Source organism: Microchirus variegatus (genome assembly GCF_963457635.1).
Source record: "Microchirus variegatus genome assembly, chromosome: 10".
Classification (NCBI taxonomy): Eukaryota; Metazoa; Chordata; class Actinopteri; order Pleuronectiformes; family Soleidae; genus Microchirus; species Microchirus variegatus.
The window spans coordinates 28,728,221-28,740,352 of record NC_139811.1 but is presented as its reverse complement, the minus strand read 5'-3'; the positions used below and the strand labels follow the sequence as shown (position 1 = coordinate 28,740,352).

Below are 12,132 nucleotides of genomic sequence, written 5' to 3'. Positions count from 1 at the left end.
TCTTTCTGAATCTACCATGAATATCCAAGAAGAAGAAAAAAACATGCATTCCAGAGGAGTTCACATAGTCACTAAAATCATGACATCTAAGAGGGCTAGTTTATCAAATGGCCACTATGTATTTATATGCATGCTTTGGACAGCTGGCCAAACTAAACTTCCATATAATGATTGAACAACATACTCATTCTTAGACAGTGCTGCTGGTGGAAATATCTGTACAGTATCTGTACAGCGACTTATTACAGGATCCTACTCTCATACTATACAGTGTGTCCTTCATTGCCTGGCCTACTTCTGCTGTGGTCCTCCCCAGTGTTAAGTTTGAGCATTTGTTCTAAAGTTAAACTTGAAGAGTTGATGATGATTGAAAAGCAAGTATGCTCTACTTCTGAGTCTCTTAACTTATGGATAGTGCAGGCCTGCCCACCAGCACTTGCCCCTGTCAGTCAGTGCAACTGCCCCCTCCTTCTTCTCAGCTTACCCCATAGGTTGGTCTCACTGTTTGACTGTCACTCTCACATTAGTCCTCTCTATGTCCCCAGCATTGACTAGTAAGTGACAGTGTGTCTCTTAGCTTCTTATTGCAGTCTCTTCTGATCACACAAGTACTGTGCTGGACTTCTTGTCACCTTGTCTTCATTGCTGTCCCAGATTCTAAGGGAGGACCCCTCTTTTCTGAGGATCACTTTGCCAGGACTTGGGAACAAGTGACTGGATCTCAGCTTGGAGTACCTTCTCTGCACTGGGCCCTGTCCTATTGGATGCAAATAAAACTGGTTTCCATTTTTTACTGTATCTGAGTCTGCACATTTGAGAGGGTTTGAAATTGTGAGGTTGTTTACGTGAGTGCTTCTTGCGTGTGTGTGTAAGAGAGATACAAACAGGCAAAGAGCTGTGGTCCTGGACCCCTGCAGTGATTCCAGGTTAATTACTCACTAATTGTCTCGGTCCAAGCTGTGAACATGGCATCATTGAGAAGTTTGATTCTTGCGGTGCTGCTGGCGCTGCTCTGCTCCTTCCACACCCCGATGACTCCAACTGCCAAGGCACAAGATCTGCCAATCCGCTCTGAGCAAGGTCTGGTGGCTGATGATGACGATGATGACGATGATGACGATGATGACGATGATGACGAAGATGACGACGATGATGATGATGATGATGACGACGATGATGATGACGATGATGATGACGATGATGATGACGACGACGACGATGATGATGACGACGATGATGATGACGATGATGATGACGACGATGATGACGATGATGACGACGATGACGACGATGACGACGATGACGACGACGATGATGACGATGATGATGAGGATGATGACGATGACGACGACGATGACGACGATGACGACGATGACGATGATGACGACGACGACGATGACGACGATGATGACGACGATGACGACGACGACGATGACGACGACGATGACGACGACGATGACGACGACGACGATGACGACGACGACGATGATGATGAGGATGACGACGACGATGATGATGACGATGATGATGATCATGAAGGTAAGTCACTTTAAAAAGGCAATAGTTTCTTCTTCATGCCATTATCTTTTTGTTAGACCATACAAACATGTGCATGTGAAGCACGCTGCAGACTGTCAAAGCATCAACTGTCACAGAAGTTTGAACTTTAATGACAATGTGCTTTTATGTCACACCAACACACTGTGTTACATTTCACATTCAGTTCAGTCATGGCTGATGCTTTGACATGAAGCTGGTGATGCATTTGCATGTACATTCTAGGACAGTACGCAAAGGGTAGAGGCTAAGCCAAATGTTGCTCACTCCCCTTTCGTAAAATTCCTACAACCTCATCATCTCTTTGTCAGTAATGTCTCAGAGCTCATAGGTAATCAAAGTCCCTCCTCCACCCCTTTCCTGCTGTCCATTTCCCTTGCTGTCTCTGACACTGTGTTCTTTTCCCTGTTAATTAGAGTTATGAGCACTCTGGGGAAATTGAACTGGCCCATCTGAAGTCCAACTGTCCGAAGTCCTAGATATGAACTTGGGGACTGCAGAAGCACTTGCATTTGAGAGAGAGAGAGAGAGAGAGAGAGAAAGAACACAAAATAGTTTCATAAAGTCCAAGCCTGACTTGGGAATCAGTCATTGGGGTCACAAGTCTGAGATCTTTTGATTTGTGTTTCGTTTGAAAGAATGGTTCCTCCAGAATGGTTCCTCCACTAGGATCTTTCTCAGTTGTTATACATCAGACTGACCTGTATTTGTGTCTTTATGTGAATCTACAGAGAAAGAAAGAGAGACAGAGAAAGGAGATAGAGTTGGCTGGGGGCTTGTCTATGTGCTAGAGAAACACACAGAGGGAGAATAACATGCGAGGGGAGGTGCAGGAGGGCAACTATCTAAAACCTTTTCATTTCAAAAGCTTAGAGTAACAACAGGTGTAAAGTTTCTCTCTTTCTCCATACCTCTCAATCTCTTTCTTTCTCTGTGGAGCATTTATGCCGCTGTTTGTTGAAGAGGCATGTAATACAGAGAATATAGTTTTCAAATCTGATGTGTGCACTTGTAAAATTGCTAAACATAACTTTCAATGTGTCTATGAACAATGTAATAATCTTACCTCTTTATTTTCCAAAATGCTGATGTTCTTAATCATTAGATTTCGATGCACATTTCAGTAGCTATTTGTTTTGAGTTTTGTGCAGTTTCCCCCCCTCACTATCCAATGCTTATTTGGTACTGATATAATTGAGTAGACTTATTTGAGCCATTTGTACACCAAACTGAACTTATGTGTAAGTCCTCATTTGTTATTAAATGTTACAAAAGTGGAATTATTTTTCTTGGATGATTTTTCAAACATCCAGTGAGAGTGTTTGGGAAGAGAGAGAAACATCTCTTTGTATAGAAGACATAGCTAATGCTCTTTCAAACACCATATTGTCAAGAGATGAAATGGTTGTCTGCTTTTCCTCTTCTTGTTTCACAAAACTGTGATTTTTGAAATGGCTGTTAACATTCATGTGTGGAAAATATGACAATCACCATTGTCCATATGTGCTTAACCCTACTTTCATTCATTAAATAAATCAAATGATCATAAACAGTGGACATGCAAATCTGTCATCAAAGGCAGGGGAATTTGTGTTCAAGCTGTAAATGTGCATGAAGAGTACCAAGATATTTTATCAGAAACCTTTACACATATCATTGGTCATTTGACCTGAACTGAGCAAAGTGCAATTCCAGACCATTCCAGACCTGTGAGTATCTGTTTTGACTCCTGCATTTTTCATATACTGTAGTTTGTGCTGCTTGTCTCAGAGATTTTGTTTTGAGGTGTCCCTGATGGATTTTTAGGTAAATGGTTATAATTATAGTTAGAGCTTGGTTTGGGGTAAAGGTAAGTACTGAAGAAGGAATGTAACTATGTAAATTCCCCAAATGTGACGTAGGCTATTGTGTATGTGAAAAACACACCACGTCTAAATGTAGCTAATTTGTATTTGAATATGTCAGAAAGTAACAACTTTGTCATAGAAATTCTGGCGGCTATGTGCATTTTTGGGTGTAAGTGTGGCTTACTGGGTCTTACCTGGGTCATACTTTCTGTGTTCCATGTTCACAGAATCCAGAGTTCTGCAAATGCATATGTGATCTGACAGTGCAATCGTCTGTGGCAACATTTGTATGTCCTATATCCTTTAAGCAATGGATGTGTGGTACCATCCACATCAACTCACTCAGTTGTCCATGGTTAACACCTTCTTTATTGTCTCTTTTGACCAAAAGAAGAGAGTGTTGAGTTGGTGGCACTGGACTGGAAAGTGTTGTGCTACAGGGACCATACGTAAGTGTGCATCATGCACATTTCTTGTGGATTCAAATTGTATAAATCCACTGCACAGACAATTGTTTAAATGACTGGATAGTGAAATTTACATCACCTGAACCCTGGCAGAACCCCAGTTTCAAAGTCTGGCTGGTCGCTGGACATGGACAAGATGTTATTTCACGAACCACAGTCGGAGAATTGCAACTCAAGCTTGCTGGCCCAGCCAACACAAATGCCACATGTGCATTGACTTTGTATTCATGTGGCCGCAGCATAAGGGAGTAAAAGAGTTATCCTGACTAAGACATCGTTGTTTAAATGTGTGTGTAAATAGGTGACTCAATTAAATTAGATCATTAGCTGGAAATATATAGGTACATCTATAAACTGAAATTACCTAAAAGATATGCATAGAGAGTTTGTCATCTTCCACAGAATCCGCTACGTTGTATTGTCATGTTAAATCAGTCCAGAATGAACAAATGAATCACTGGCTTCCTGAAGGCCATAGTAGCTTCACATATTGGATGGGGAGCATAGAGCAAATTTTAATCAGTCAGTTACAATATGCAACTTCAGCCTTAGATGTTGTCAGATCTTATACACTGGTCCTTTGTTACAGTATTATGTACTGCAAATCTCTTCGTGTGTTCTTTGTGTTTTATTTTGTCTATCATGTTTTTGACCACTCTTTCCACATTCCAGTCATGTGAAGCCCCTGAAAAGACCAGTTTATAGGCTATATTTGATAATTTTACTGCTTGTACTGCTTTTATATAACCTAAATCCCTCTGTTTCAAGTTCCAAAAATAAATCTATGCTAAAATTTGTAGGCATTGTTTTGTGTTACAATTGTTCACTTATTTAATATCAATATCATGTGCAGATGATGATGACGACGACGATGACGATGATGATGGTGCTTATCACAAAGGCTCTGTCTGCGCATACTGTGAATTCTGTGAGGTACGTCAGTATGTTAGTAAAATACATACATAATCATCAATTCAAACAATTACCAAATGAAAAACATACTACAGTAAAGTAGAGCAATTGACCAAATGCACTGTCCCTTTCTGATTTTCAACAAGCCAACCCAAATATTCCCGGTAAGCAGTCAGCCACAGATGCAGAGATGTTCTATAGTTGGTATCTGCAGATCTTGTATTTAAATGGCTTTTTCATTGAAGGCCATGTTTAAAATGTAACAGAATCTGACAAAAGATGAAAGTAAACGTTTTCTATCTATATAGGTAATTTGAATCGCTACTATTACCTGAAAAACTCCAACTTCCCCTTAACGACAACTGACCAGAAGTAAAGGAGTTGGCTTACAGTATATTTTAGTGGAAATATTGCTAGGATGCTCCGTGCAAACAATAAATTGTGCAAAGATTAGTCAGCTGTGATTCTCTGCATATGCACAGTAGATCCTGCATTCCTCTATTATGTATAATACTTTCTAATGCTGTCTAATCTGATGACCATATCTGTTTTGTACTAGCACTGTGACAGCTGTGACAAATGTCCTTGTAAAGAGGGAGACAAGTCTGAACACTGCGATGACTGCAAGGTGAGACAATACACCATATTCTCTCACCTGGTCAAAATATTCATTTGTTTGTGTACTGCAGTTACTGATGACTCAGCAGCTGTGGTACCATGTTTAATGCTGATCACCAAATGTCCACATGATTACGCAATCAGTAGTTGCAAACTGCATGTCTTCATTTACTGAATTATTTTTCCTTATCAAATAAAATGGACCTTAAAGCACTGCATGTGCTTGAGCATGGACACATGATTGATAGCTAGTATCATCCCATGGCAGTGAACCAGCGCTCTCAGATATAGTTCATTCCGATAGTTTGACAGATAACACTGGCCAAGATGTTAAACAACCTGGCAATAACATGTGTTGTTTCCTATGCATTCTGAAAGCATCTTCAGATATTTTCCCACTTCCAAGAGGCATGGCCAACATATGTAGATAAAATGACCCATACAAACAAGCATGCTTGTTGTAGTTTTGTAGTAGCTATGGCTATCTAGTAACAGCGTGTAAAGACATTTGCTTCCATGGAGCAAGTCACTTACTGTGAATGAACTGAGCTGAACTGAAAGACACTGCTCTTCAGTGGCCACCATGTTGGATGTACTCAGCTGCTAGATGTTGCCTCTGTTGTCATTGTGTTATGTTTGCCTCAAGCTCACCGGGGAACAACCTGTTTGTGATCAGTTCCCTTTTTAAAATGAGCAACATGACATCCTTGCCAGATGTGTCTGCAGAGAGAAAGCAAATCTCCGCTGGGTTAACCCAGGTTAATCGAAGTAGCCAAATTTCAATCTGTCCTCAGGATGGATTAGAGACCACCCCCTTAGCTGACATCGTCTTACCAATTCAATTCAATTAAATTTGATTGAATTTTATTTGTATAGCGTCAAAACATAACAGAGAGAGAGAGAGAAGAGAAAAACCTCCCTTTTTACATACAGAAATCTCTGACAGAACTAGACTCAAAGATGTGCAGCCATCTGCCTCGACCGGTTGGGGTGAAAAGAAAAATGGGGGACAGATAGGAGGTAGGGAAAGGACAAGAGGAAGATGAGGTAGAGACAGAAGAAGGAGACCAGGTGCAGATATACAACAACTGTATCAAGTCATACGTAAGGCTGGGCGGATTGATCCAAAATATCGATAGTATCGATTCCAAGGTGAGTATTGTATAAATCAGGAATCTCTCAACCCTCAATACTAGCGTGATAAGATCGATATTTTTGTTGTAGTTTCTCTTATATAAGTTCAGCAAATCACTCCGATTTCTTCACAGACTTTGTGTGAGCGCAGGGTCTCTCTCAGTCCTCATGCGCAGCGCTCCTCTCCAACTCCCCTCCCCTGCTACCTGCCAGTCAGAGCAGAGACGGACTCGTGAAATGGTGGAGAGGAAGAGGAGTGCTGTATGGAGCTATTTTACAGTGTCACACAGAGAAACTGCTAGATGTGACATATGCAGTAAAGCTATATGATTCTGTGGTAACACTACAAACCTGTACAAGCACTTAAAAGCTGTACACCCAAACGTAAATGCAGAGCTCCAAAGCAAACAAAGGGAGGAGGAGGGATCTCCCCAAACCCAAACCAGACCCCTGGCACAGAGACAGACGTCACTGACAGAGGCCTTTATAAAACCTCAACAATATCCAGGTAGCAATATCTAGAAGTGAAAGTTATTTCCAGCATTAATGAATGTTGTTTTATAAAGTGTAATTGGTGATCAGTGATGTAATTTAGCAGAGAGATTAAAGTATAATCATATATAGTCAGCTGAAATACATCTTAATTGTTTTACTGGAACTTAAAAATATACACTATATCAAGATTTCCAGCCTCCCTCAAATCTGAATATGAATATGGCAGAATATAATAACACTTTTGTGTATCTGTTGGAAGGTAGAAAATTAGTATTTGGCTTAAATTGTTGTCCTGGGTTTTATTATTATCATAATCATAATCTCTTAATTAAAGGCAAGAGTACAAAATCATTCAATGATCAGGCATTTTCAAGTAAAAAGTATCGGTATCTGCAATACTGACCCTGTAATTACTTGGTATCGGACCGATACCAAAATTTGCAGTATCGCACAGCCCTAGGACAGTAGTCTGTAATGACATTTATACAAGTACCAGCAGAAACTGTTGATGAAAATTATGCTGTATCAACTTTTAATTATAGCATAATAATAATGGTGATGATATGTATGATAATTATAATAATAGCCTCAAAACTAACTAACTAACTAACTAAATTAAATACATATAATGAAGTAATATTCATACCCCGAGTGTGAGAGAGTGAGCAGCACAGGAATTCTCCCAGCACTCTAGGTCATAGCAGCATAACTAAGAGATGGTCCAGATTTACCTGAGCCAGCTCTATCTATAAGCTTTATCAAAGAGGAACGTTTTAAGTTGAACTGTAAATACAGAGAGACTGTCTGTCTCCTGAACTGTAATTGGGAGCTGGTTCCACAGGAGAGGAGCCTGGTAACTGAAGGCTCTGCCTCCAATTCTGCTCTTACAGACTCTGGGAACCACAAGCAAGCCTGTATTTTGGAACTTAATTGATCTGTTAGGGTGATAAGGTAAAACTAGGTCTTTCAGGTATGAAGGGGCCTGACCACCTGACTAAGGGCCTGATTTACTAAGATTCCAAATAGAGAGCGCTAAATTGCTTGCGCGAGCAGAAAGACTGCGCCTGTTAATGGATTACGTTTTGTTGGTGAACTACTAAGATTGCGGCCGCAATTGATTACAGGCGCAGAAGTGGTTAAGACCGCCCTATTTAAATGAGGATTTTGCGCTAGTCAAGGGTTGTCAACATGGAGAAAGAGAAAGAACAGACTCAACGGAAGCACAGAATTAAATTTGAAGCTACTGAACAGAAAGTGACCTTCTGCGATGAGCAGATAACTGGGATCGAGGGATATGAAGTCCTTGTTCCCCGGGTCATAGGACCTTTTTATATTATTATTATTATTTTAATCCTGCGTCAGTATTTTTGACAGCTCCATCATTACCTGACGAATCAAACAAAGAAAACTATGGACAATGGATGTTGCCGTAAAAAAAAAAAAGATGGTGCTGCGCTCTCCTCCTGACTCACCTGCAGCTCACTGACAGCTGCCAGGGAGCGAGTTCTGCTGTTTCTCTGAAGATTACACATAGGTCTAATTTCAATGGATGAGTGACTTTTTTGTCAATAAGTAAATGAATAAATAAAGCGGATCATCAAAACGGCTTTTTAGTCCCAGTCCGTCCCTGGTTTCATCTGTGTTCATTCAGTCAGGCTGAGTTTCCATTACGCGTGCCAACAGCCTTTGATCTGACGTCAGAGGCGACGGGACAATCGATATAGATGATATATCTATAGCTGATTCAGATAGTTACATTAAATAGTGATTGTTGTGATTATTTATTGCATTTAAATGTGCCTGGAACTGGAAGGGTTAGGGTTAGGGTAACCTGCCTGTGAGGTTTTGGTGACGTGTGCACACTGTGCCACCTGCGATTCGCCGTGCTTCGAGAGTAGACCAGGTTAGAGCTGGACCCGTTAAGGTAAAGCGGGGTTCCCCGTTCCACCGGTCTTAACCGGGGAACATAGTTACGACCCCTCCTTGAACCACAAACTGCAGACCAAGGTAAGCCCATACTAGTACAAACACGCATTTCTCCTATGGATATCTATATTTAATTTATTCAGATATACCAAATAAGAAATTAATGTGCATCATCTGTGAACGCGTAGTTGAACATGCTCTGGAAAAGCGTAATTTCCTGATTTACAAATATAACTATAAATAACCGCAGCCATGTGTGCGCACCGCTGTGCCAGTTAAGACCTGCCTTTCAAACGTGCTAAATATAGACGCAAAAATAAACACCGCAATCAGTTTCAGGTTTGATAAATCACCTTGCGCGTGCTAAAATAACATATTTACATTTTCTCCTCCCATCACACACAAAATAGCGTGTAAACGCCCCATATTGCATATGCATTAAGGCAAAAACGCTAAATGGGTTACGGGTGCTATTTTGCCCGTCTGAGGGACGCACTCCTCGTTGCGCCCTGTTAGTAGATCAGCATCAACGCTAATCTGCATGTGTAATCCAGTTTGCACACGTTTTTGCACGCGTGTAGTAAATCAGGCCCTAAGTGTTTTATTTTACAGATTACATTACACCTCCAACTATTAACACTGATTACTGTCACTGTCACATTATTTATCCTTCTAATGGTTTAAGATTAAACTAGCCTGAGTAGAGATTTGATTTACTCAGTTTCACTTGACTTTTTTTCCCCTCACTCTCTCCCTGTCACTTGTGTCACACACAGACCAACACACAAAATCACACTGACAATAAACATATATGTAAAACTGAAGTCGCAACCATTTACATTGTTGTATTTTGTTGTTTTCTCATTCACAGATGTGCAGTTTCTGCCATGTGTGTCCTGTTTGTGAAACTCTTTGCAAGCCTGGTGAGTAAATGCAGAGCTGCCACCATGAGGAGAAGCACATTATCTAACACTAAACTTGTCTTGCTGCTAATTAAACTTATCACTTATGATATATGTCAAGATGCTGGCTGACTTTGGGCTTGCTTTATAGTGGCACTCGGTGAGGAGTAGGGCAAAAGAGCTGAAGAGCTTTGTTTTTGACCGAGTGTTCAGCAACAGTGCAAGACAACAATAGGGCCTTAACAACAGTTACTGTCGAACGTGCAGTTTGAATTGGCATGGATTGTATATATTGACTTGTGCGTGCTCCTTGCAGCACAACACGTGGTAACCATGGACACTTGCTTGAGATTATGTGAGGAGTTCCACAACTACAAGTTAACACTCAAAGAACAAATAAGGCAAACTCCTGGTGAGCAATTGCCACAACTGGAATAGAATGGGAGATTATGCACGTGTGGAGCCCTAGACTCGATAGGACTCTCAATTTAGTTTGAATGGATATGTGGCTGTGTATGTGCATGCTGAAACCCGAAGCAACTCAATGTGGTCATGGAATGCAGAAAGTAAGACCAAAGGCCTAAAGGTTCAGTATGTACTGTAGCATCTACAAGGGTTTACTAATAATATGTCAGTTTGGATGAATGTAGAATTGCTTAAGAAATATATGTTTGTCATATTTAGAATAAGAGAATAAGCTGCAGCTTTCACTTATTTTGCCTTCTTTCCTCAGGAGGTTTTGTTGATGAGGTGACTGGATCAATCTACAAGTAAGACATTTATTTATACAACTGAAATCTGTTAATATTCATTGAATGACTGTCCTGTAACCACTGCTTTTCTCACTCTATAGGACTGTGGCTGATGTCTTTGATGATGAGGATAACTAACCATGTGATGCCACCATGTGGCTGAGCTAATATACTTCACCTATAAATTTAATTGTTCTTTTTCTTGTCTTTTTCCTTGAGCAGAGCACACGTTTGGTGAGCGAAAATTGTTAAAGAAGTAACTTAATATATTTGTTTACTGTTGTTAACTGAGTCCAAGTAGTGCTTTTAACAAAATTGATACATAAGTCATGTTTGGGGACATGTTAAATAAAAAAGGGGGTATTTTTACTGCTTGATTTATTTACGTTAAAAGGTTCAATGGTTTCAATGTACAAAGTACTGTTTTATATGAACAAATTCTATAGAATGGATTCTTCTGTCGGCCAACATACTACCATTTTGAACAGCCTAGAATCAGAGCTGTGGACTTGGATAACTTCAAGAGAAACTGACCTCAGCTTAAACATGTGTCCTGACTTCACTTGAACAACAGGCCTTTTATTGAGAATAGCAGTAAATATGATGTCATCAAGAAGAGTACTCGGAGTTCAAGAGTCAAGTTGACATTTTTTTACCAACAGGTATTAAATTGTAACTAAACACCTAAGCTACTTTTTCCAGTGTACATAGTATCTGATGTCAGATTTCATAACCAGACCACACCCCCTGCACTGCTCCCCACTCTCCTTCCCTCCTCTCCATCACTCAGCCCTCTTTTTAGCATTTTAGGAACACTTGGAGAGTTAAAATATACTATGAGGCAGAGTAATGGCTCGCTCACATGTACGTGTCGTTGATGTTTGCACTTCAACGTTTGTGTAGCTGTGTAGTGTTTGACAAACATATAAAAGTGAATTGACTGACTACAGCATGTTTGTATATTTGCATAACATGTTTGTATTGTTCCAATTTGGCTAGCACTTAAAGCTGATCCAGTCAAAGTGAATGACAATACTAGATTTGTAATGTAGCTCACTGAGCAGAATTGAACTGAATTTCATAAAGACAGTGGGAGAGGTCAAGAACAATAACTCTTTGAAAGATTTTTGTCTTTTTATTTTTGCATTAATATTTTACAATATATAAAGCAGAGTTAATATTTCATTTTTTCCATATTCCTCCAAAACATTACTTAAACTTTGACATGATAGGAGCCAGGAAGTCGAATCCAATAAAAGTTTTTTGTCACCCACTGAGGGTTTTTTTTCTTCTTTTCGTGGACATTTTATTGTAGACAATTATTAGAATTAAAATGATCAGTATTAAACATTGGGCAGAATTTACATTTAATAGTCTCCATATTTTTCTAGCAAAATGACTTGCCATGAAGACAGTTGAGGAAGGCAAACACAAAACCACATCACCTAGTAAGAAGTAACCTATACTAACCTTTAGAAAGAAGGACCCATTTAAAAAATGTTGTCACCAATTAAATATTTTT

The 12,132-nt window shown here is 39.9% G+C and overlaps 1 protein-coding gene across 1 annotated transcript; it reads left to right on the top strand.

Annotated features, from left to right (window-relative positions):
* Positions 1-508: 508 nt before the first annotated feature.
* LOC310932752 (uncharacterized protein) lies at positions 509-11,883 on the top strand. Its single transcript, XM_083896102.1, has 6 exons — positions 509-1,539; positions 4,725-4,804; positions 5,343-5,411; positions 9,828-9,879; positions 10,592-10,628; positions 10,712-11,883. The coding sequence occupies exons 1-6, from the start codon at positions 966-968 to the stop codon at positions 10,746-10,748; spliced, it is 849 nt and encodes a 282-aa protein (XP_083752228.1). The 5' UTR covers positions 509-965; the 3' UTR covers positions 10,749-11,883.
* Positions 11,884-12,132: the final 249 nt, after the last annotated feature.

What these genes read in the sequence shown, in the direction of transcription:
- LOC310932752 (XM_083896102.1), top strand. Translation starts at nt 966, where the DNA reads ATGGCATCATTGAGAAGTTTGATTCTTGCGGTGCTGCTGGCGCTGCTC. An exon ending in AACACTGCGATGACTGCAAG is followed by an intron (nt 5,412 to 9,827) that starts GTGAGACAATAC and finishes TCTCATTCACAG; the next exon opens with ATGTGCAGTTTCTGCCATGT. An exon ending in GTGACTGGATCAATCTACAA is followed by an intron (nt 10,629 to 10,711) that starts GTAAGACATTTA and finishes CTCACTCTATAG; the next exon opens with GACTGTGGCTGATGTCTTTG.